Source organism: Sparus aurata, chromosome 6, assembly GCF_900880675.1.
Source record: "Sparus aurata chromosome 6, fSpaAur1.1, whole genome shotgun sequence".
Classification (NCBI taxonomy): Eukaryota; Metazoa; Chordata; class Actinopteri; order Spariformes; family Sparidae; genus Sparus; species Sparus aurata.
The window spans coordinates 39,110,674-39,137,519 of NC_044192.1; the positions used below are offsets into that span (position 1 = coordinate 39,110,674).

Consider the following 26,846-nt stretch of genomic DNA (forward strand, 5'->3'; position numbering starts at 1 on the left):
GTTTTCCAGGCAGACAATACTGTCTGCTTATTGTAAGTCGCTTTGGACAAAAGCATCTGCTAAATGCCCTAAATGTAAATGTAAATGGCTTAGCTATGCTCTCTACTTATCATGCTAAAAGAAATGTGCATCCCAATCACCAGCCATTTAGTCACACAGTACTGCCTTGACATGACAATACTGCTTGTAATGCCCTCTAATTATCATACTAAAAGGAAAACATGCATACCCCCAGTTACATCCACACATCCACATTCAGGAAAATGTTCACCTTTCTCAGACCTGAATTGTCTGTTGATATCCACTTTGTGGACAAAGTTGTGGAATTTTTGGTCAGTCTGATCAAATTAACTACATTTTTTAGAGATAAACTTTTAAATCAGTCAAATTTGACTAGAACACAACACAAGTGTAGTATGTATACTTTCCATGTATAACAAAACACTCTGTTTCAGGCAGTGGTGTAGTGGAGAGAATACAACCTGTTTGTTCCCACTGCAACAAGCCTGCTATTTTGACTACCACACTCACCCAACGTTGTAATATTACAACAATTATATAACAAGCTCTAAATGAAATTTGATGAACCTGTTCTACAAAAACTACATATGTACATGTTGTAGACATTGTAATAACAACAAAAAAAATATAAAAGACATTTAACTTACTTGAATCTGATGAATTTAGTCCAATGAAACAAAGCAATGTTGTCCGAAGGAAACCATGAGAGGTTGTGTGAGTTCAAGGCCATGAGGCGGGACTTATAAACAAATGTACTATCCAATAGCATCGTGAGACTGAACAATAGGACCCGATGACTATGTAAATGTGGTAAAAAACAAGATAAAATATAACAGATTGTTTTTTAGGGTGGCTAAAGGTAACGTTGTAATATTACAACAGTGGGTCTTAGAGGGTTAATGTTCTGTATCAACACATTATTTGCTCCAGGCTTGTTGTGTTTGAATTGTTATGTCGGTCTGCCATTAACAATTAGGGGCTGGTGTATAGGAGCTGAATGTGTTTGGTTGTGTTCTGAGGTTTCTGGTGTAATTCACTCAGTGTGTGTGTGGGGTCGCTGTGCTGTCAGAAGGGGAGCTCAGGTGCATAAAGGTGGCATTGTTCACTCTCTTTGTCACGTTTTGACCCGGAAGGGCAAACGGTTTTCGACTGCTGTGGTGCGGAGCCGCTCCTCATGACGCTGTTTTGTTTGTTTGTTTTTCTTTGTTTATGGACAATGCACAGCAATAAACCCACTGTGTCGCAACTCAAGGAACAGCGTGGACATTCATTCAATGCGGTTTGAGAGTGATGGCCAAGGCGAGGCGTGTCAACCAGGTTATTCCGTAGTTAGAAACCTCAGTAGCTCAAGTATTAGACTGAGCTCCTTTAATACCAGGTGTTAAGACTGAGGATTCTGGAGAAATGCCCATCTCCATGGCCGAGAGTTGGGAGAGGTCCGCTGAGCCAGACATCTTTTCCACAGCTGTTTAGGAGGCTGAAGAGGGCATTAAAGTCCTTTTTAGTCAGCTCCGACTGCCGACGAGCCGTGTCGTGGAATCCGACATGAACTATATAAAAGAATACATAAATAAATGCATAAATACATGCATAATATATTTAGTATGCATGTATTTATGCATGTATTTATGCATTTATTTATTTATTTATTCTTTTATTATGCATTTTTTTAAGCATGTATTTATTTATTCCTGTATTTATTTATACATTTATTTATTTATTTATACTTAAGTCAGGTTTAGTCCTCCATACAACAGTTCTAGGTTCTTTGGAATTACCATCACTGAGAACTTATCTTGGTCATCACACATCACGCCCCAGTTAAAATGCACAGAAAAGGCTCTACTTCTGACTGAAACTTAGGAAGGTTAATTCTGGAGCAAAATTCTGGTCAACTTTCACAAAGGAGCAAAAGAAAGCAGCCTGACTGGAAACATCATAAACCGGCATGGTTCATCACAGCCCAGGACAGGAAGACCACCAGAACTTCACTGTTACCATCTACAGAGCATCAGTTAAGTGAGATGTCTCCACACAGTCCAAAGTCACTAAAAGACAACACGCACCCAGCCACAGTCTGTTCACCCTGCTGCCATCTGACAACAGATACAGAAGTATCTGCTGCTGTACCAGCAGACTACACAGCAGCTTCACTCCTCCAGCTGTGAGACTCCTCATCAACACTCCACCATGAATAGTTTCTCTTTGGTTATTATTAATGTATAGTCTGTATAGTTTTTCTTTGTGTGTGTCTGTGTGTGTGTATATCACTTGAAATTTACGAACAGAAATGTTATTAAATTTGCATGATGACAAATTCATCTTCAATCTTATCTAAACAACCGTAGAAGTGCTTGTGCTGTAAAAGAATCAGCCAGCTGTCAGTGTGAAATGCACTGCGGTGTTCATATTGGGGTTATCAGTGTTATATGAAGGCTGGCCTTGTCCCCCTGTCACTTAGATTTCTCATCTGTGTGTGACATCAGTTTAGGAAGGAGAGCCGAGCTGCTGGAGCAGATGGAGAGTCGCAGAGAGCAGCTGAAGATCCAGAGGAAGCAGCAGCAGGAGAAGTTTAAGGCTGCACGCCACAGGAACAGCACACTGCTGCAGGTACAAAGGGCTCATATTCCATCCTCCAGTAGAGCCATGATGTTAATGATCATAAGTCCTACATGCCTGTCGTCGACCCACAGAACCGCTTCACTTTGGCTGATTAGCACTCTTCTAGGGGGCAGGCAGTGCTTCACTGACACTTCCTTGACTATCTTGCTGTCTTTTAAGCAACTAGTGCTGAAGTGATTTGTTGATTAATTGATTGATCGATTGATTGATTAATTGATTGATTAACTAGTCACTGACGGAAAATTAAAGAGCAACACTTCCGATAACAAGTTAATGAGAGTTAGAGTAACTGAAGTTTAAACTGAAGTTAGTCGGTACATTTTTCAGGCCAAGGACTGGTTAGCTGATAGATAGATGGTGCAGGGACCCCCTTCTACGTATACTGTATAAACAGTGGCGGTTCTAGACCAGTTTTAATAGGGGGGCCAGGTTGGGGCTGACTTTTTTATTAGGGGGCACATACAACCCGGAAAAAAAGGATAAATCCCTCATTCAGACAAAGCAGTGTTTACAATTTCAGCAATTTTGATTGGGTAGTAAACTGCTGAGACACTTTATTTCTGCCTTTCCCTTCAGAACAAACTCATTGCAAGAAATCTGTCATTGTATTATTAATACAGACTCCCTGTCAGGGGGGCCACAGGGGGGTCCAGACTCAGAGTTACGGGGGCACTGGCCCCTGTTGGCCCCCCCCAGAACTGCCCCTGTGTATAAAATTCTGTTGCATATTAAACTGGGCCCACATACAAAACGTAGGGGGACCTATACTGCCATGTATGACCAAGTCAGCAGTAGCTGTAGCATGGTGTATGTTAGCAGTGTTAGCCACACCCTCTGTAGTTTCTCCGCTGGTTACTGATGTGGAGGGGGTATCTGAGTCCCTTGATCAGTAAATTACAAAATGACTGTTGAGTCAAAAGTCAAATCAGTTAAAGTCAAAGACATCATGACACCTGTAGGACAAGTGGAGCAGTGCATTGCCTCCCTGTTGAGGAGAGGAAAATCCCCAAACTAACACCAGCTGATTAGCTGACTGAGAGCACCTGCCTGCAGTCTTTCAGCAGGATCACTCAGCACTCCAGTGTGGATTCAGACAACAGAGGAGTTCAGGACTGTTCAGCTTGGGTCAAACCATGAAGGAGCTACTGGTTTTCAACTGACAAGTTATCCTGAGGTTTACTCTGCTCAGCTTCTGCCCAAACTTGAAAAATGGCCTGGCCAACCATAAAAGAATCAATGGGACAACTCTTTTCCTCTTCTTAATTTTATTTTCTTATTGGATGAGATATTAGGTTGAAAACCTTCAAACAGAAACAGAAATGTACTGGCGGCAGCAGCAGCCAGCATAGCAACCACACCAGCTGCACACACCGCACCAATTGTGAGAATTAAGCCAACTAGCCTGCCCAGGTTTTATGGTTGCAAAAGAGAGTTTCACCGATGGAAAAGGGACTGGGAGAGCCTGCAAAAGCAGGGAGAACCCACCGGTTCAGTTGAAGTGAAAAAAATGCAACTTTTGGACAGCATAGACGAAGAAATCTCCGAAGACCTCCACCTATCAACATACAACACAGCTCAAGACATGTTCTGTGTATTGGAAAACAGATTTGGAAATAAATCTACAATTGCCCTGGAGATAATAGAAGAACTTGAGAAAATTCCTGCCTTAAGAGCAAATCAGCCAAGGAAGGTGATTGACTTAATCCAAACCGTTGAGAAAGCTCTGGCAGACCTCACAGAGCTCGGGGACACAGGAGCCATCAAGAACCCTCTGGTAACCAAGTCAATTGAAAGCAAGTTACCGGATGCTGTAAAGAAAGACTGGCTTGTATTTATGGTGAACCCCTGCAATAATGTCACAAGAGACAATCATTTTGACAGCCTCCTCAACTTCCTGAAAACTCAAGAAGAAATTCTGGAGAAAGTGGAACAGCTCAGAGTTACTGAGAAGCCGGTGAAGCAAGAGAGGAAATTCGAAAGAAAACTTGCTTTCACACGTTCCACATGGAAAGAAGGATGTGTTGTCTGTGGAGATGAAAGGCATAGAGAGAAGGTTTTCTTCTGTAAGCGGTTCAAGGGATTGAAACTGGCTGAGAAATTAAGTGTTGTGAGGAAGCTGGGAGCATGTAAAAAGTGCTTGGGATGTCATAGAGAAGAGGATGAATGTATAGGAACCTACCTGTGCAGAAATAAGGATTGCAGAAAGGGGAGCTCATCAAATCAACATTTCTTTCTCTGTCCAAAAGGGGAATCCAGAGGGGGCGAAGAAGACAAAGATGGAAAAGACAGCAGGAAAAAGCCTAAGCTTACAGAGGAACAAAAAAAATTTATGGCCGAACTCCCCCCAGAAATGGCAGAGAAATGCATGCAGGCTTTTACCAACATGACTGCAATAACGAACTGTGCAAAGAAGGAACAGCTGGGACTGGTGGCGATGAATGGATTGGAAGAGCTACCGGTTATTATGATGCTGCTAGAAGTCACTGCCAATGCAGGTCAAAAAATTGGAACCCTGATCGACTTAGCGTCGGACACCAACTATATCACTCACAAAGTTGAGGAGTGAAAGAGTCACTTTAGTGGTTCAGGGAGTCGGAGGACTGGCTATGAAGGTTGCCACCATGAAATATCTACTCAGGGTGAGAGTCAAGACCCCCAGAGGGACGGAACAAGCACACGGACTCGTCTGCTATGGGCTAAATGAAATAGCTAAAGTCCACAGAGTCATCAAACCTGAACAGTTGAGGAAGTTCTTCCCAGAAACCGAGCTGGGGGATTTGAAGAGACCAGATAGCATTGAACTACTTATTAGCCATCGTGAAGGTAGACTTGCCCCACAAAGAGTGAAGATCGTTGGGGACCTGGTCTTGTGGGATGGCCCACTGGGAAAAACTGTGGGAGGAGCTCATCCGGATCTCCTTGAGGAAGTGGACATGGCAGCACATCGATCTAAACCACACTTCACTCGTTCAATGAGAACAGCTGCTGTGAAATATGAAGAGATCATTGAGGGAGGAGAGAGGCAGGCTGAGACCACAGTTGCTAGTCGAGAGTTTCTGGAATGGTGGAAATGGGACAGCATCGGAGCAGCCTGTGAACCAAAGTGTGGTGGATGTCGCTGTGGTAGTTGTCAACCAGGGGGAAAGGAGATGACATTGAATGAGGAAAAGGAGCTTGAAATCATAAAGCAAGGCCTCACCTATGTCAAAGCCGATGCCCACAGCGATGCTCCACACTGGGACTCCAAATATCCCTGGATTGAAGACCCGACTTCTCTTCCTAATAACAGGAGTGCAGTGGAGGCTACCTTTCTGAGGACAGAAAAACAGCTCAGGAAGGATCCCGAGTGGCAGGCTGCCTTTACGGCTCAGATGCATGAAATGGTTGCAAGAAGAGCAGCGAGAAAACTTACCAAGGAGAGTAATGACAGTTGGAAAGGACCGGTGTGGTATGTAAGCCACTTAATAGCACCAAATCCCCGCTCTTTGACAACACCAATATGCATCGTGTGTAACAGCAGCCAAAAATTCAAGGGGCTGAGTATGAACGATCTCCTATTGAAAGGGCCTGATGTCCTTAATCCAATCCGGGCAGTTTTACTCAGGTTCAGGAGAGGAGTTTTTGCAGCTCTGGGGGACATCAAAAAAATGTATAACTCTGTGTGGCTGGAAGACCGGGAGATGCTCCTCCACAGATTCCATGGAGAGATACTCAGGATGAGAAGATTGGAGAGTATGCGATCACTAGAGTGAACATGGGTGATCGACCGGCAGGATGCATAGCACAGCTGGCTATGCGGGAAACGGCGAGGCTGCCAATCTTTACTCACCTGAAGGAGGAGCGTAGAGTCATAGAGGAGGACAGCTACGTTGATGATATCCTGACGTCCCACTGTGACCCGAAAAGGCTGGACAAGACCACAAAAGGCGTGGAGGAAATTCTGAGAGCTGGTGGATTTTTCCTCAAGCCATGGGTCCGGTCAGGGCAAAGTGGGAGGCAGGCGAACTGGGAGGCGGAAGGACCTGGATCAGGACAATCAACAAGGGAAAGCCTAATACTTCTAAATCAGATGAAGGAGGGTGAAAGTAGAGCCCTAGGGGTTGGATACCTGGTCCAGGAGGACAAGCTTTACATAATATCCTCAATCAACTTCTCAAGAAGGAGAAAGAAAATAAGAACAGGCCAAGACCTCCTCGAAAAGGAAGTGAGAGAGAAGACTCCTGACCCACTGACCAGAAGAGAGCTATTAAGCCAAGTAGCTGGCCTCTACGATCCAATCGGCCTGGTTTCACCCACCAAGCAGAAAGGAGCCATACTCGTCACGAAAGCATTCCAAGAGGCTGGAGGTGGAAGTCTGACCCGAGACACTTGGGACAAGCCACTTTCTGGAGAACTCCGGAAGGAAGCCATCAAACTTTTTGAGGAGTATGTGCGTCTTGGCCAGATCACTTTCCATAGAAGTCTCACACCAGCTGGCTGGGTTGGAAAACCGTGGGGAATAACGTTCTCCGATGGAAGTGACAAGAGCTTTGGAGCTGTGGTATACCTCAGGTGGGAAACCGAGCAAGGCATCCAGGTCAGGTTGATTGAATCCAAAGCAAAGCTCACACCACTGGACCAGAAAGGAGAACCAGTCAAGGCAGAGATCTGTTGTGCAGTTTTTGCAGCCCGGCTCAGAAAATACTTCGAAAAGCACAGCCGAATGGAAGTAGAACGATGGTTCCACCTGCTGGACAGCCAAACTGTGTTGGGAGCTATTCAGCGAGACAGTTACGGATACCAGGCCTTCTTTGCTAACAGGGTTGGTGAAATCCAGAAGGCTGGATCACTCGAGGACTGGTGGTGGATCCCGGGAGACGTAAACATCGCTGACATTATAACTAGAGGAGCGACTCCTGAGGATCTCAATGAGGTTTCAGAATGGCAAAATGGACCTTGGTTCCTGAGGCGGCCGAAAAAGTCAGCTAAAGAGATTGCAGCAAACGCCAAGGAGGGCATAGAAAAACTTCAAAGGAAGGCTTTCTCCGCAGTACTGACCAGAGCCCAGAAGAAAAAACAGAGTACTGCACTGCAAACCCCTGACTGCAATGAACCTGTGACTCATCCAATGACTTTTGACTGTCTGGGAGAAGTTCCAATCCGCAGACCCCCCGCTGGCTCGGTAGTTAAGCTACTTGTTGATGAAAGGAACTTCAGTAGTTTGTCTAAACTGGTCAGAGTCATTGCCTGGGTGTGGAGGGCTGCAACAAGGTGGAAGATGAAGGGCTCAGCTGTCAGTAAGGCAGAGGAGGAGGCTAAGACCAGAGCCAAGCAAGCCGTTCTGTCTGTTGGAGAGTGTGAAGATGCACTTCGAGACCTTTTCCTTGCCGCCCAAGAGGGTGTTACCTTTCATGACAATACCCTCAACAGACTGGCTGTATACAAAGAAAATAAGTCAGGATTGTTACTATGTGGAGGAAGAATACAGTTCTTCAATAAAGAGGAAACTGCAGTACCAATCTTACCATATGAAGCATGGATATCAACCCTTCTAGCTCAGGAGGACCACAAAGCAAACCACGAGGAGGTAGCAGGAACATTCCTTCGGATGAGGAAGAAAGCCTGGGTTATAAGGGGCTGAAGACTGGCTAAGGAAGTTGTTGACAGCTGCGTGATTTGCAGAAAAGCAAGAGTGAGAAAGTGCCAGCAAATCATGGGTGACCTTCCACTGGAGCGAACACAGCCAGCCAGACCATTTGAGTTCACCACAGTAGATCTATTTGGACTGTGTGAAGTGAAGGACACAGTGAGAAAGAGGGTGAGGCTCAAGGTCTGGGGCGTTGTTTTCTGCTGTATGGCTTCAAGGGCTATACACTCAGACGTCGTTGGTGACCAGTCAACTGAAGGGTTTTTACTAGCCTACCAAAGATTCACAGCATTGAGAGGGCATCCAAGGAAGTTGTGGTCGGACCCGGGGAAGAACTTTGTGGGAGCCAAGCCTGCCCTAAAGAAACTTTACCTGTTTCTGGACCAGTTGGAGAAGGCAGATCTAGAGAATGAGGCCGCCAAACATGGAACAGACTGGAGCTGGAAGATCCATCCAGCAGACTCACCTCACAGAAATGGAGCTGCTGAAGCAGCTGTTAAGATCATGAAAAGAGCCCTGAGTAACCTGGGAGGAGATGGACTCTTCACATGGGGAGAGTTTCAAACATTCCTATACATGGCAGCGAACCTGGCTAATGAAAGGCCAATAGATGCCAGGACTCAGAGTCGAGAGGACTGTGTGGAGTACATCAGCCCAAACTCTCTACTACTTGGTAGGGCTGGACCTAAGGGAGACCCAGGAAGCTTCGACTTTGAAGGCTACTCCTACAACCGCCTAAAAGTGATCCAGGCAGAAGTTAACAAGTTTTGGAAAAAGTGGAGTCAGTTGGCTGGACCCAACTTGTTTGTCAGGAGTAAGTGGCACACCAGGGAGCGCAATGTTGCCGTTGGAGATTGTCTGGGTAGCGGACCAGAATGCCTTAAGGAGCCAGTATAGGCTTGCCAGGGTTGTCAGTGTCAACATCAACAAAAAGGAAGTTGTGAGGGATGTACATATCAGAACATTCCCAAGCTACCCAGTCTCCTCTGTGAATCCTGGCAAAAAGGTGGGCAAAGTAAAGATGGAACAGTCAACCCATATCCCTGCGACAATTCTTCAGAGACGTCAGGCGGATAGTCGTCTTGCTTCCTGTAGAAGAGCAGAATAAAACTGGGAATACAAGTGACAAAGAGGATGGACAAAAGTTGGAACAGGTTACCACTCTAAGGACATCAGGACAGCCCTTCCAACACCAGAACATGGACTAGACTTCTGTGACCTCCTTGGGTTCAAGAACCAGGAGCTCAAGTGGGAGGTGTTGAGTCAAAAGTCAAATCAGTTAAAGTCAAAGACATCATGACACCTGTGGGACAAGTGGAGCAGTGCATTGCCTCCCTGTTGAGGAGAGGAAAATCCCCAAACTAACACCAGCTGATTAGCTGACTGAGAGCACCTGCCTGCAGTCTTTCAGCAGGATCACTCAGCACTCCAGTGTGGATTCAGACAACAGAGGAGTTCAGGACTGTTCAGCTTGGGTCAAACCATGAAAGAGCTACTGGTATGGATCAACTGAAATTATATTGATGAGAAATGTTTGTTTTGTTTCTGAAAGCAGAAAAGGTGTAGTTTGGTTTCTTGCATGATTAGGATAGACTGCAGGCCTATTCATGTTGAGTAGCAGTGAAGCAGCCTGCTGGGTTTTGTTAGTCTCTTTGCTGTTGATTTTGAAATTGATTTCATGCTTCAATGTAAATAATAATTGAGAAATAATATTTGTTGATTGATAAATTAGATGTACATGGTAATCAAATGTTGTAAAGATTAAAACAGTTATGTTAAAGTTAATAATAATTATAATTTGAATAATAAATTACTTTAAAAATGACTAAAACATTTAAGACATTTGTTTGTTTGAAAGAAATGATTCTTGTACATTTCTGTTTCTGTTTGAAGGTTTTCAACCTAATATCTCCTCCAATAAGAAAATAAAATTAAGAAGAGGAAAAGAGTTGTCCCGTTGATTCTTTTATGGTTGGCCAGGCCATTTTTCAAGTTTGGGCAGAAGCTGAGCAGAGTAAACCTCAGGATAACTTGTCAATGACCCACAGTGGCTGAGAGGAATGTTCGTACCCTTGTGATAAAACAGATAACTGGTAGACTAACAATGGGTAGACTATCTTCAGTGCTGTGTAAATTACATTTTCTTGACTATGAATTTATCTGTGCTAGCCATATGTTGGATTTATGTTTACATATATCTTTATTTTATTTTTATTTTTTTTAACAAACACTTTCCAAATATTCTTAAACAATGATTTTGCAGCCCATGTGCACTTCTTAGGGGTGATGGACCCCGTTTTGAAGATAATAATAACAGATGAATGAATTTAAATGTAATCATCGTTAGTAGCAGCTGTTGTGCAGCTCTGTCATTCTATGTTTCAGTGTGTTTATACTGTCCTCGTAATGAGTTGCCCTATTCAAAGCTAGACGGTTAGCAAACAGTATGCAGTTCCCCAATAAAAACATGGTGTCACTGCACTTGGATTTAGTGAAGAATCACAATTTTACCTGTAAAACTGCAACAAAAGCACAGATGACAAACAGAGACCAGAACATGACCAGAGCACATACAACGATGTAAGGTACAGCAAGCTGAGTCACTCTGCATATCACTATTGCAGATGAATACTAGATCTAAATTAACTAATATTTCACTCTGTCTCAAGTAAACAAACTACAGCACTATTTTCTTTTAAGGATATATCTTTATATATGCTTCTGACATACAACAATGATAAACCTTACAGACAAATAGTGTCCAGGGCAACACTGCTGAAAGATGAACCAGGAGCACCTCATGAACTCTGCTGTAAGACTACTGCTGCTGCTGAAGAGCCAACAGAGGGCGCTGCAACACACATGCTGAAGGGCAGAACAGTGTTAAACTCACACTGGTCTGCCTGAGTGAGTGTGGAGGTGGCCTCAGGGTGTAAATAGAAGAGAAACAGAGTGAAGGACAAGAGGAGTGGGGGTTGTGTCTTTGAACAACTTCTCTAAACCTTTCAGAGCTTTCAGAACTACTCCGGGGTTATCCAGTTACACATGTTAGGGTTGTTTTAAGTGAACTCTAAAACATGTAAGGCAGCCATAAACTTAAGAATGACAAGGCCCAAACTTTGACATGAAACAAAGATGAAGTGTTACTCTATTTTTTTTTCTTTATTTCATGAACAGTTCTGATTTCTTTTATAAATGTAAATATTTAATCATATGGCCCACACTTTTGGAATCACTGATTTAGATAAATACTCTATATAATATAATATAATATGATGTAATATAATATAATGCAATATGATATATGAATTGACTTCATTTTAGGGCCAAGCTTTGGGTAAACATTAGATATTATGGTAAATGACTGTGTCAGTTCTGTGTATCTGCAGGATTTACAGGAGATTGAGGATCGTCTCAGAGGAAATGAGCGTCCACAACCATATCTCCTGGCTCTGGAGGTAACAAGTTGTTTTAGTTAAGAGGTTCTAAATGTAGCTGTCCATACAGTACTGCCCTCTCAAATGTAATACAATTCCCTTTAAGAGTTCAAATGTGCAGACCATAACTGTGTTACAAAAGGTCAGTGAAACCAGGGTTGCACCTGTATGAAATGTTCACAGTACGATCACCATCTTAGAAAATATCATAATTTCACAGTATTACACAGTTGTTATAATTATTATTATCACTCACAATGACCTTAACTGAATGAAAACAGAACAGATTTTGTTGGTGAACAAAACAAACTTTATTATGAATTGGCAGACACATTAAGTTCAGAATGGTGGTAACATGAGTGAAAAGCTGAAATACAAAATACAAAAAACAAGTTTGAAAGTCTTCACAAAGAAAAGTTTGTCGCTTTGTGCGTTAAATTTTTAAATGAGTTGATGTACCTCACAAAAAGGTTAAGTCCTCACTTGACTTGTACTTTACACCATAAGAATCTCCCCGTCACTCCTCGACTGAATAACCCTCATGATGAAGTCAGTTGAACTGAGTTTTTGCCAGCAAGGTTTATATTTTTTCTATGTCGTAGACAAGATACTGGGCGTCTGTGGAAGAGTCTATACCAGTCTGGGAGCACTTCCTCCTGGGTAAAGGCCCACATCCATCTGATGGTCCAGCAGAGCCACCCAGGAGAGCCAAACATAAACCCGGCACAGCTAAAGACCAGGGTCGGCCTCCTCGTCCTAAATCCAGGACTGCTCGATAGATGAACAGTGATGCTGGTGTAGCCTCAGAGATAGCTCTGATGGTCACACGATACAGATCTGGTGACTCAAATACCCTGCTGACCTCTGCTGAAAATACTGTATGTACTGAGAAAACATTGGACAGATGATGCAACTGTAACACACTTCAGATTAATGTAATATGCTTTAAAATGATGTTCAGAAGCAAAGCGGTGTCATTTTCATTCCCTGCCCCACTCACATGTCATGGGAAGAGCATGGGAGAGAAGGAATTGAGGATGTACAAACTGGGAGATGAGAAGAGGGGCTTCTCAAACCAAATGTTTCTGTTTGCAGTTTTGTATTAGAACCACTAGAGGGAGCCAGTGTCATATAGAAATGTCATGTGTCCATGTAGATGTTGTATCTGTACTGTTTCTATGACTTATCCCATGTCCACAACAACTTCACACAACTAGTCTGCTGAAATTCTCTTTGGGCAGTCCGGGCTCCACTAGTTGCCTGATGATCAGACTGAAATTTAGTTATGTTTTCACTTAATTATCGGAACTTCCATGTGAGCAGAGATTCAGAGGTCTGCAACCAGACGACTCAAACTCATTTCTTTTCAATAATCCACCAGTTGTGTCCATGATAGTTTGAAAGTTGAAGCATTGAGGAAAAATACTTGATGTAAAGATATTTTCTGTTATTGATATATATCTCAATGTGGCAAAATGACATGCAAATTAATCAAACTGATGTCAAAAAAACAGAATGCATGGAGTGCTACTTGGGTGTAGAAAAAGGTGTCCCTCTGGTGCTCTTCAGTTTGGGGATCCAAGTAGAACTTTGAAGAAAAAAAATCTGAGGCACTCAAGAAGGTAATGAAAAAAGCCTTTATTGGTACATGGCTAGTCTAATAAAAACATGCCAACGCGTTTCAGCCTAAAAGGCCTTCATCAGGGCAAGAGCAAAGTGTTTGTCAGTCAGCTCTGCTCATTGTTAAATAGGTGATCAGCAACAGCTGCTCAGTGTGAGCAGGTAGGCGGTCACATGACCAGGATGACCTGCTAATGACAGAAAAAAAGGTCAAGGATGTTGCAGACTCTGTATAACCAAAAGGAAATCTGCACCACATGATTAAACATCATTGATTCAACTAATAATCAAAAACATACATATTATATACATTCATGTAATGAATATTGAGCTTGGTAGAAGACTGAGAAATTACTTATTTCTCTCTCAAAGGACCTGTCTAAAAAACAAGAACTATAAGTTGAAAGAGAGAATTACAAAAAGGGAGAGAAATCCAGTTCGCCATTCAAGCCTGGGTAATATGTAGCTTTCAATGTATAGATCCAAAATGACTCTCTCTGCAGAAGTTTTTTGAGCCTTGTAATCAAACTGATGTTTGAAGCTGGGAAATCTCTTTATTTCGTAGAAATGTCACTTGTTAATTTGACAGCAGAAATTTTAGAAAATGATTCAACTGAAAGACTGTCTCAGAGTCAGAGGCTTATTTGTACATTACCGTCACTGTTCACTGTTGTTTGTGAAGGGACATGCATTAAGAAGTGTGGCTTGGTTTGTTGAAATAATATTCAAATATGTTTATCATATATTATATAATAATTTATATTATTTGAATTAAAATCAGTAATTGAGGGGTGCCCTAGTAGCCCACTTGCCAGAGCATGCGGCCCGTGTACAGTGGCTGTGTCCTCCCTGCAGTGGCCCCAGTTCATGTCTAACCTGTGGCCCTTTGCTGCATGTCATCCCCTCTCTCCTCTCCTATTTCCTTTCACTCTTCACCTGTCCTGATAAATAAAGAAAGCCATAAAAAGCCAAAATACTTATTTTAAACAGTCAGTATTGACTGGTGGACTCTTCAGGAATGCTCTGCCTCCAGATGTCTGAGCTGTGTGCAGTTGTGTTTTTTGAAGGTTTAGTTTTGTCGGCTGCTGTTTGCAAAGTGAGCTTATGCAGTGTAACTGCTTTCATTCATGGGGTTATAGCTCACAACGACAACACATCCCAAATTTATCTGGCTGATATAATCAAAGTTGTGCGTGGACGAGCGGAGCACCCCACCCATTTCTCAGCACACACCCTCCCTCTCTTTAACCCTTAATTGTTGGTGATCAGACCTGCGCCAGGCTGACACGGAGTGGCGGCTTGACATATGCAATCATCCGGACAGCCAGGGTGGAAGAAGTTGGCAGCTGTCCCGGCTCCTCAGCTGGGGCCCCAGCGCTGCAGGCCCCCGGGGGTTAAACCAGCCACTGGCAACCACTGAACTGGACTGGTCTGGACTGATAGGGGCTGGGTGGTGGGGTGCTTGTTTAGTAAGGAGCAGGATGGGGGCAAGTGCTGTGAGGTCAAGGCCAAGATTCAAGGAAAGCGGGGGTGGGGGAGGTATTAAAAGGCTGTGTGTCCAATCATGGGTGACAGGGTGGGTTGGTGGGTTGTTGGGGGGGGGGGGTGATGAAGATGTGATGTAGCAAATTATCGAAAAGGGTTTTGAAGAGCACGATCTGGAGCCCTTCCAAATGACTAGCCCTGCATTATGTATTCTAATGGCCGAGGCCCCAGGGTGCTGGAGACCGAGTCGCTGCTGTTGTCAGTGGCCAGACCTCGTTCACCCTGCCAGCCGCAGACACAACAATGACCCCTCAGACAGCAGCCCTGCGCTCCTCCAGCCCTGCTCCGTCTCTGGTGGCGTGGCATGAATTTGGAGCTGTACAATTATGCAACGAGGTTCGGCTTTTGAGAGCCCACTAAGGGCCCTGACAGATAATTGGCTGAGCCCAAAGCCGCGCAAATGGTTAAGTGTCGACTCCAGTTGATTGGATAATGGGTAATTGCACGCTGCATTTCATTCAGTGATATGCTGCGGGTATCGCAGGGGCAAGTGAAGGGGAGGGAAAGAATGGAGGAGGGAAAATATTTTGGCATGCTGCGTTTCTGCAGCCTGTTATTTCACACTCTGACTCTGTTGCATTTGTTTGGATTTCAAGCCTGGAGAGATCGCAGATTTGTATCAACTGCTGATGTGATTTAAATTGCAAATTACATCATTTTATTGTTGAAGAGTTCCATTTTTTATTTTTTATTCATTTTTCCCTCTCAGTCTCTGAATTCAGCCCTCACAGAGGCCTTCACAGGGTGGCTGCTGACTGTCGTGCCTGGTGGCGATGTTTGAGGCTTTCCTCTGACCCTGTGTGAGCTTGTAAGTCCAAAGTCTCTCCTTTGATCATGGCATGTCACCTCTACTTAGGAGCCCAGGCTGCCAGCTCTTTGTCTTTTCCTACACAGAGGCCTTGACTGTTGTCATGTTGTCTCACATTAAATAAAAGGCTTCATGTTGTACACTAAGAGGAAGCAACACTGGCCTTAAGGTAGCCTGGCCCAGCTCCCCGTCGACTGCACAGGCACCAGTGTAACATTTTCTCTTTAACAGCCCTCACTTCACTCGTCTCACTGTAATCACAAACCTCTCAGCTCTCAAAGCTCCTACCAACAGAATTACTTACACATTTTGTGCACTCAAACAGGCCCAGCTTTCTAGAGCTAATGTGAAAATTCTTCCTCTGCTTGAGCTGCGTTATTGCTCTTATAGAGAAGCCCAGTGGGGGGATTGTGCTTGCTGAATTCCACTTCAGCCACCGTATTGATTGTGCTTCCACAGATGTCTTTCTGCCGTCGCCCAGTAAAGTCAGAATGTGCGGTGCTATTCATATCGACTAATGGATTAAGTGGGCAGCTGAAAGCACACGTATGAATTTTGTGTTTGTGTACTTGTGCCTTTTGTTGATATTGATTGTGGCTGGCCATTGATCCACACATGGCACCAGCATGTTGTTTTTGATACTTAATGAAGTTCTTTATCACGCTCTAATCAGTTTACTATCACACACACCAGTCAAAGAAAACACTTCAGTTGGTTTCTTGGTCATGCTCACCTCTTTCCCAAGTTAAATTAGAGAAGAAGCAATTTGAGCACAAGCAGAGTGTATTCAAGCTTATTTTAGTTTGTCAATGGTTGAACAAACATTCGTGTTTGAACAGTTGCTCCATCAGTGAGTAAGTTTGTAAGCTCGAACATATGATCGTATAGAGGTAGTCAACACTCATTATTGCGGTTAGAAATCTGATGTGTTTAGACATGTTTGAAACAGTGTCTGTGTATAATATTCAAAATGAATGTTCTGTCATTTAAATTTAAGGTGTATTCTCTTTAAAAAACCCAGCATTAATGACTAGATTGCAGTATAACTAATGCTGTGTTAAGAATTAAATCAATACCAAAATGCACGAGTCCAGCAAGTTGTTTCAGAGGTCTTTCACTGATTTCTTTGAGAAGAGGGTTTATTAATGGGGAACGAAATGAACTAAACTGACAACAAGAGAGAGATCCTTTATCGATTTTTGTAGGACGAGGGTTTGCTAAGGACTAGGTATAAAAATAATGAAATGAAAGTCCATGTTTCACTGTTTGCCTCTGAAATCTTTATTTTTGGTGAATATCATTTGAACTTGCCTAACCTCTAAAAAGCCACCAGGATAAAGCCAAGCTGTTGTTGTAAAAGACCCCTGTCTTTTTTAAAGAAGAGAAGATGACAGTTGTCAGGACATAAAATCAGTGATCTCTTCATCTTTACATATCTAAATGCGGTAGTCTTACAATGGCAGTGCTAAAGAACAACTTTAAATAAACAGTCTAATTAAATAGTGGATTTGGAGAGATAATGACACTCATGAACTTCTGCCAGTCACAATTCATGTCCATTGCCAGTGTGCAGGGACAATGCAGGAAGTGGTGTGTCCTCATCAAGTCACGGAAAATAAGATCAGGGCTTGTTGATTGGTGTACAGTACATGCATCAGACTGGAGCTAGTTACCTGTCACAAACCAGCACTTTGTCCTGCACAGAAAAAACATCTTTAATTCTTGGCATTGAACATGGAAAACATCGTCATTGAGGATGACCTGAGGATTTGCAGATTGATCAATATCAACATTTTGTCTGTCAATACTGATTAACATGTACAACCTTTCGCAGCTATTGCACTGTGAACTGTTGCGCTTGTGTTTCTTTCTCGTTTGTAAAGCTGGTGTGATTTGTCAATTAAACTTTTTTTTTTTTTTTACCTGATTGTCAACTTGAAACAACCCTCGGGTACTGTACATGAAACTAGCAGTGTGCAAACAGTTAGTTCTCTGACATCTTCATGATTGTTTTTAGTGGAAATGATTAATTAGCAGTAGAGGAAATGATTAGGTAAAGCATTGCCTTACTGTAAATCTTGACTCATGTGATGTCATCCCGTCGAAGTATTCATGCATGTAGCCTTAGAGGGATATATGTGCCATGGTGAGATATTTTGGCTTCACCATGTCTATGAACACATTCAGCCTCCTCTCTTATTTTTAACAAAATAATGCAACTTCATGCATATTTTTGGTTTTGAGACATGGGTTAATCAATTCAGCCTATGAACACTGAATAATCTGAATCTGCAAAGTAACTAGAAACTAAAGTTGTCAATTAAATGTAGCAGAGGAAGTATAGAGAAAAAGAGAAAATAAATACGTAAGTACTTCAAAATTGTACTGTACCTAACTTTTGACACCAGATTAAAGATTTATTTTTATTTTTACTGCAAATGTATATCAGTCCCAGATATCAGTTATTGGTCTACTTGATTAATAACAATCTGTATCTGTATCAACCCCAGAACAAAATAACCTTATCAGTCAATCACTAGTTTCCTCAGTGAATGCTCATCCTATAGTGATCTCAGCTTATTGTGTAGCACCATGTAGAGTTCTATTAAATCTGAGGGGGCCTTTAATTGTGTGAACTAGCAGAGTGGTTCATCATTAACACAGTGGCCTTAAGTAAAGGAGGAGAGGACGTTTCCCAGCAGGGCCAGGTCAGGTCAAAGGGATTATCCATGCCACCGGACATCCCCAAATCAACTGATCCTGCCGAACAATGACACGCAGCTTTAATGCCACTAGAAAAGAGCTGAATGCAGCCAGAGCGTGATGGAGAAAATGGCTCATTGGTTTGCAGCAGCAGAGGATCAAATTAATTTGCCCGTAATTAACTGGACAAAGAGATACATATTTGAATAGATTGTGTTATGTATGTGTTGATTTGTCTGCAGTGATGTGGGCATAATGTTATGGTCTTTTATTTTATTTTTGTATGCAACAATTCTAATTGTGTTTGTTTTTTTAATTGTGTTTAATCAAAAAAATACATGTTGTTATGTTCAATAGCACAACAGAAGTAATGACTGGTTTTGTTATAGTACCCATTACACAATCCCAAAATGGCTGCCCAAGCCAGTCTCATCCATCTCATGGTTCCGTGTTAATACAATTGCATATCTAATTCACATGCAGTAATCTCTGACTGGGCCTCATGATGTGTTTCAGCCCATTTTTACAGTGCACTCCCCGAAAGTGAGGTTTGATCTCCCCAACGCCTTTGACCATCTGTTAGCATTTATGTTCAAAAAGATCACTCTTACCATTTCTATGTTTACATTGAAACAAACACCCTTGAGCACAAAGATGTGAAAACTGCTGTTCATCTGTACAGTCTACAGTGAGATCACAGCTTCTCAAACCAACCCAGTCACCAGAATAAATCTTGATGGAGTAAGTTTCTGCACACCATGGATATGTTGAAGGTTACCATGTCTTTATGTTGCAACTTGAAGTGTCTTTAGGATCTTTTTTTTTTTTTTATTCTACCCTGTGATGTCACTGTGCTAAAGTTAGGTTTTAGGCACAAAACCATTTGGTTAGGGTTAGTGTTAGGAAACATCATGTTTTGGCCCTTAAATATCTCTTTTGTTCGCCACACACATTGCTGGGAAATGTTTCAAGGTCTCTTGTGAAAAATGTCCTGCGATGTACGGCTTACAGACGTTGAAATGCGGTCTTGAACTGTGGTCAACTGTGTCTTGGCTGCCATGTTGCCTTTATCTCAACCACCACCCCCTCCACATCCCAACATAGAAGCCAGGACATAACATTTAACCGGATCATGACACAAAGCATATACGTTTGCAGAAACATTAACTGCCAACATTTTCTCCTGAAGACTGGGCTCTGTTCTCAAACATGTCATGAAGACTACAAATCACTTTGTTGATTTGAATTGTGAACGTGAATTGAGATGTGATGAGAGGTGTTCAGTTCCTACTGGACTGACCACATGTCCTGAAAAGTTCAGGACAGTCTCGAAAGCAATTGTCTGGAATCCAGAATCCTGTCCTAATTGTCCTGAAAGGTTTTTTTAGTTGTAGCCTAATAATACTAATAAAATAAAAAAGTGTTACTCTTGATTGGCTACAGCATGTTGTCATCTACATGTATTATGGCTGTTGTTATTTTGCAAGTTTTTGTACAGTGGTGCCGCAAATTAATAAACAGGCACTGTGAAGGCGCCATTATGACTTTGAATTGAAACATAATTCATGAATACAATTAATTGTAGCCTTGGGTTCTGACCATTTTTTGGTTTTACTATTGATTGCCACCACTAATATTTGACCACGGTCACCCTCAACTCCTCTTTCCTAACTCAAACCAGGGCCTTCTTCGATAAAGCAAGATTACCATTAGTTCATTAGTCTGAGATGGCAGTTTATGCAGAGAAACTAGCCTGGTCCAGGGCAGGCTTACTGTCAGGCTAAGCTTGAGTTGCTGAGTTCCTTTAACATATAGACATGGAGTAGAAAATAAAAGTTTAGAGTTAGTCAACTCAAATAAATGATAAATACTGTATTAAATAGATATACCAATGTATTTGATATACACTAGATTACACAATGATAAATATGTTGGTGAAAGGTGGGCAGAGTTTCCATGTGTGCTTTGAGAGGCCATAAGCCTCAAACACAATTCTAAATCGCCACAAATGTGCTACACAGTCATTGGTGATGATGTTCTCCCCCCAATTTGTAAATGTTTCTAATAGATTACAGCTACTGTTGTGGTAAAAGACATTCTTGCACCATGAGTGTCACGCCCTCAATTTATTTTCTTTGGTGAAAAGAAGGAGCACCACCTGAGTCTGCTACAGTATGTATTTGAAACTGTATCATTGCATGATTGGCCAATGCTACAGAAAATAAATCTCAATATATATTACCTCAAGAGAAAGATAATGGCTTAATAATAATGTAAGAACAATTGCCAAAAATCCTATCCTCTTTTTGCCTAATGGGAAACCCCGTTTAGAAATTAACTGCTTGATCCATTTAGAATAATGTCAAGAAAGTCAACTTGAATACGTTAAGTGAGTGTATGATTTTTTATAAATCAAATAGATGCAGAGAAACACCATGTGTTGCACTTAAGAAAAAATGGTGAGATAAGACTATCCTTCTACAGACACTTCATTATAAGTGTTTTTATAGTCAGTGAGCAAACTTTAAATGAAATTTGAAAACTTAATTTTCACCTGTAGACTTTTCTCCCCACTTTGCAAAGGGTGGCAATGTTGGATTCAAATCCATATTTCTGCTTAGAGATCAGCCTCAGTATATGAAGCACTCACATGCTGAAGTGCACAGTAACATTTTAAGTTAGTCCCTGCTTACACGTTGAATGGCTGAGCCTTTCAGTCTGATTTCATTTTTGGCAGCTGCCTTGTCTTTTTGCAATAAGATTATTAAATTCTTCGTCTGTCTCCAAAAGTAAGTGCTGCTCCGTGGCTGTAGACACCGCTGCTTGCTCTTAAACAAAGTTGTTTGTCATGGTGGATGAGTTTGATGAGTTAACTGACTTGATCGTTGGTGAATTATTTCATTTTGAGTCACTTTTCGCGTGCAGTGTAAAGTCTTTGTCAATGCGTTGTGGTCAAAGCACTGTTTTCGAGTGTCATGACAAGTAGAAATGGGGCAATGAAGCAGTGAACACTCAGAAGTCTCAGGAGGTTTTTTGGGTCATTTGATGGGTTAAACAATTAAGAATGATAGTATAAGCTTTCATCGCCAACCCTCTTGAGTTTGTTTAAGAACAGAAAACCTGGATAGATAGATAGATAGATAGATAGATAGATAGATAGATAGATAGATAGATAGATAGATAGATAGATAGATGGAGGGATGGAGGTCAGAGAGTAGAGTCTGACAACATATCAGCGATGAGATCTCCCTCCCCTCTCAGTTCCCAGCAGCCCACCACTTCCCCTCCCAGCCACAAAGCACCTTCGCTCGGCCCGCTGTGCCCTTGACATGCCAAGGCAGGCGGGCAGGCACATCCCAGGGACAAGCTGCTCTCTGCTGTCTTTAAGACATTCTGATTGGGTTTTGGTGGAGAAAGGCTCGGGGTTGACTTTGTAAAAGAATCTAAATGAGGTGCGAGTGAATGCCGCGGCTGTTCCATTTTAATCTGTGTTTTCGGCTGCTTCTTGAGTGGCTCATTTCCATGCATCACACCCTGGATTCCTCAGTACTGAGCCCGACACATTCAGGGATTTCTGGTCATTTTAAAAAAGCCAAATCGGGGTCAATGACATGATTTTCTTCAGTAAATATTATGCCAAACCTGATCTTTACAAGAAATGTAACACACGTGTTTGTTCAACATAACATTTAAACATTTCTGAATTTAACTGTGTAGCGTTCTGTCCTCCATCCTTTCAGCGGCTTCTCATTTAAAGCAGGAATAGAGCCAAAGAGTGACGAGAAGCCACTGCTCATTAACCCCTCAGTACTTAACAATGAATCCTGGAGGCTCATTGTGCCAAAGGGCCAGTGCTTCCCTAACGAGGGCTGAGTGAGTGTGTGTTGGTGGAGGGGGTGGGGGCTGCCTAACATCAGGGCCAGTCCAAGCCTTTCAGGTTTCTAAGCAGAATTTGATCACAATATGAAGGCTGCAATCTGAACTACAAGCAAAAATGAATGTGAAAGAGTGAAACCTGAATTCTTCTTCAAGATGATTTTTGTACTTTCTTAAAGCAATGAAAGAAAATGGCACATCCTCCAAACTGTCTGTTTTATTACAAATGTTTAGATGTCACAATTTAACAATTTGTATGTAACAATGCAATAATATTCTGTTGAAATGCCCTTCAAACATTCACAGAATATCAAGGCAGATGACTACAGCCTAGTATATGTTGAAACCTCCACAAAAAGCCCTATTAACATAATCAAACCATTATCCCCTGACACTGTCACTAATATTAGCGTCACACTGATGGTAATTTAGCTGTAACAGTTTCGGGGAACTGTAATGATCAGAAACGCCAGGTAAGATCAAGTAACATAACACACATGAAACCAAGTTACAGCTGCAGCAAACACAACTGTTTAATCTGTTGTGTGTAGCTGTACGGAGGAGAATACTGTAGAATAAACGATTTTAGTAAGGACTTTTTCAGAATTCATCTTTAATCTGAGAATTCTGAGGAAAATCATAAATCTGAGATTAAAGTCAAAAATCGTTTTTCACAGTGGCTCTAAGCGTCTGCTACAGAAATGTGAGGTGCATGGAGGTACAGCAGCCCTCTGACAGCCTGGTGGTCCTCAGCGTGCTGGCTCAGAGACTTCTTGATAACACTTCATATGAAGCTGCTAATAATGCGTGTTATTTAATAGGCAAGCCTTTGTAAGATGTTTGTTAACATTAATAAGACTGTGTTAATAATAATATGACATGCTAGACAGGTTCACTGTTAAATTACGAGACGTTATAAGCACTTATAATGAATTTGTTGACAGTTTAAGCTTGAGAATGTTAATAAGAAGCTTTCTTATTATTGAAAATACAATTGAGAATTTCTTTGAACTGATTTTAATATTATTAACACATTTATTGAGTTTGATTAACTTACATATTATGCCAATGTTACCTTTTCCTCTTTTTGACATGCTACTTTACAATGCATGTATTAGCAGTTGACTGTTAACTATGCCTTTTGAAGCCATCAGATCTAACAGCAACAATGCCTTGTTAAAATGAAATCATTATCATGCACTTCTTATAATCATATCAATGAGCCGTTAATAAAGGACGCATACAATCATTATTACTTTTAACTAATGGTTACCACAAGGACCTCCATACAGGCTGAAGCATTTCATTATAGGGTGTTATAAGTAAAATAAAAAAAACAAAAAAAAACATGTTGGATAAAAAGCTTGCATCGCTGTCCAAATGGCCCTCCAGAGCCTGTAGGTGCCTGTAGGTGAGGCTATCAGATGTTGTGGGAACGTGGTCTGCTGGCTGGAACACACACTGTCCCCCCTCCACCCTCCTCAACAAGAAAGAGCTGCTGGTGCGGGGACGCTTTAATTGGAATTTCATGTGGGCTAAACTGAGGGGAAACTGATGTAAGTTAACATTTGGTAGACTTAATTGGTCCCTTTCTCTCCCTCCTCCTCCACCGGGCACTTACGGCCGCTGCTGAAGCTTCCCCGCTAATCTCCCATTTACAATCAATTCAGCCGCCCAGACAAAAAGTCCGCCTCTCTCTTTTCTTCTCTTCCTGTCTCAAACGAGCTCTTTTGTGGCCCGTAAATTGCCTGAATCCCCGGTGATCCCCCGGTGGCGGTGGGAGCAAAAGAAAGATGTCCTCATGTTGTTGACAGCCGATTAGCGCGCTCCCGCTCCCGCGCTCCTTCCTCTAAGCTCCTCCGCGTGCGCGCGCCGTAATTAAAACTCCCGTTCGTCAATTAACGTGTTTGTGGATGTAAGGCGGTTGCTCAGATGTTGGAGAGGTGTAGGAGAAACAGCGCGGAGAAAAGGCCAACCTGCCTGCTCTAGGTTGTTTACTGCTCCGACACTGCTGTCCGTGTGCCGCAGCCTGCAGCCTGTGTGTGTGTGTGTGTGCGTGCGTGCGCGCGCGCGCTTCGGATAAAGTGAAACTTGCGTCTGTGTGTCGTGTTGTTCCCCTCGTGTCACATGGAGAGCATTGAAATTCATGGATCCGATAAAAAGGTGCAGCTGTGTGGATCCTGGGCTCTGCAGGAATGTGTGGAGGGACAGGTCATGTCTCCGGTACTGTCTCTGTGAATCTGGTGGCTTTTGTGGCCTCAGTCATCCCAGTCTGTCTGATCTGACACCGATTTGGGGGGAGTCCGTATTTTAAGGGTCCCCCTGAGGAGGTCAGGAACATTTGCTTCGGGTTAACATTGTGTAAGAAGCCAAATGTATTCGCCCATCTTTTCATGCATTTGGGAATTGTGTGTTTGGATCTTTGTTTTTTCTAGAGACAGTTGGGATGCGGACCATCAGGTGGCATTTCATGCATCGTCCTGTCAGATCTCCTCATCACTTGCTGTCTGCAGATAGTTGAACTGAACAGCCTTGTCTCAGCTTCATCTGCTCAGCCTGGACGGTTTCATTAGACTAATACTCTTGAAGCTTTCAGTAACAAGAAGATAATGAATTTTTATTTGAGCTTCACTGGCGCAATTTTATTTGTACTAACCCTACTGATTCCTTTATTTTAAAGGAGCACTCTGTAGTTATGGGGGAGGGATGTGAATGAGGAGAGAAAGATTGGAAGAACATTGGCGGGTCTTTTTCTGCGTCGCTTTGTCTTCATGACTGAATAAACTGAATAATCAAACTGACCTGAAAGAACAACACAATTTATACTGTTTTACTTTGTTTATATGGCGGACCCTGCCACCTTTCTTGCTTCTCACAGTGTCCTGGGACCTTATTCTCCTCTTAGAACAGCTTGTTTATTCACTTTTGGAAAAAATACATATTTCTGAGCTTGTATCATTACCTCATTAATATTGTAAATATTAAAAAATATATACATATTTTCCTTTCAAAACTACATAGTGTCCCTTTAACTGAGCCCTGTGTTATTGTAGTTAACAGTTTGGTGGATTTTCCCGCATATGCCTGTGTGTGTGTGTGTGTGTGTGTGTGTGTGTGTGTGTGTGTGTGTGTGATGCAGTCTGATGAAATAGGTGAGCAGGGCATTCATCTGGCAATATTAGCTCTGCCAGGCTTCTGCAGGCCCGGTCGGCCCGGCTGAGCGCTAATTGGCTGTTAATAGAAAGAGCGCCATTTGGGAGCACGGATCTGCCTCTCGACAGAATGTGTGCAGGGATAATATTGTTCCAGGAGCCGTGAGGAGAATAAGTCGTGGTCTATTAACGCGGAGGCCCAGATGAGGAGCTGCGGCCTGAGTGCTCCATTATCTCCTGTTCTGATGAGCGGCTCCGGATGCGACGGTACCCCCGCCACCCTCCCTCCGCAATCAAGTCTCCCCAAGCCGTTTAACTGGTTAATGTAATTCGCTTTCAAGGGCCCATGTTATCTCTGATCATTTGCGCCATTACGCCGGAGTCAAGTGTAAATGCTGCATTATTAAGATCGTGTCTGTCAATAAATGGTGAAGCAAAGCGGCTCAGAGCATACAGCGGAGCCGGGCTGAGTCTATATGTGGCTTTCTGACGACACTTGAACAGAAAACAGACACAAAGTTCAGCGGACAGATCAGATGCCTCCGCAGCGGCGCGACGAGCCTCCAACTGTCAGCGAACCTCGCTGCGGGATCCCGTGCGGAAATCAGCCTGTCATGTCATTCGCCTCAAAAAAAACACAGTTTTAGGAAAAACAAATAGCCTACATTAAAAAATATTTGAACAACCTCTCGGAACCGTAAACTCATCTGGCATGTGTTACAAAGACCGGTGGGGTGGGGCCGCAGTGTGGTTCCGTTCAGCCCACCATTTGTTTCCAGCGAAAGAGAGCACAAATAATCTAAAAAATAAAAATAAAAAAGACAATAATGGTGTTTTATTTTGTGAACTAACAATCATAATGAAGGGTCCCTAATTATTATTTTTCATGAGTACAGAGGACAGAATGTCACTGTGTGCAGGAAGTTAGTGGATTAACGGGAGTTGGAATCCTTGTACTATTTTGCATCTTAACAATACAGGGCAAAAAACTATGTTGGGGCACTCCTGCCGCAGACTGTTGGTCTGGAGGATTACAGCAGCAACACACATCGAATAAATAAGATTTAAAAAGAAACAAAATGATAAAACGCGGGCCTGGAGCATCAAACACAGAAATTGACTTCGAGCACATCCCTAAACATTAAAAATAAATAAAATAAAAAACGAAAATCAGATTTTCTCAGCACAGCTCGTACACTCACCAGTGCTGCGGCGTCTTCTGTTGTGTTCATGTTGAATGTGTGTTCATCTGTCCTGTCTGTTTATGCTTTTATTTTTCAAAAATCGTTGAGTTTGCTCATGAGTGTTGTGAAACGCTGCGGTGTGTCACAGCAGTCAGCAGAAGCAGACCCTGCACGGTCCGGACCGGTTCTTTGAGGATTCCTTTCTATTTTCAAATGCCTTCAAAAAACACAAACACGTGGCTCAGACGTTCA

At 42.5% G+C, this 26,846-nt stretch overlaps 1 protein-coding gene across 1 annotated transcript in view; it reads left to right on the forward strand.

Moving 5' to 3' along the window:
* Positions 1 to 12,674, forward strand: part of cep15 (centrosomal protein 15) — a 29,651-nt gene extending 16,977 nt beyond the window's left edge. The window contains exons 2-4 of the mRNA XM_030418811.1: positions 2,508 to 2,631; positions 11,659 to 11,727; positions 12,309 to 12,674. Of these exons, the coding sequence (XP_030274671.1) occupies positions 2,508 to 2,631; positions 11,659 to 11,727; positions 12,309 to 12,485 (370 nt within the window). The 3' untranslated portion in view covers positions 12,486 to 12,674. The remainder of the gene's footprint in view (positions 1 to 2,507; positions 2,632 to 11,658; positions 11,728 to 12,308) is intronic.
* Positions 12,675 to 26,846: the final 14,172 nt, after the last annotated feature.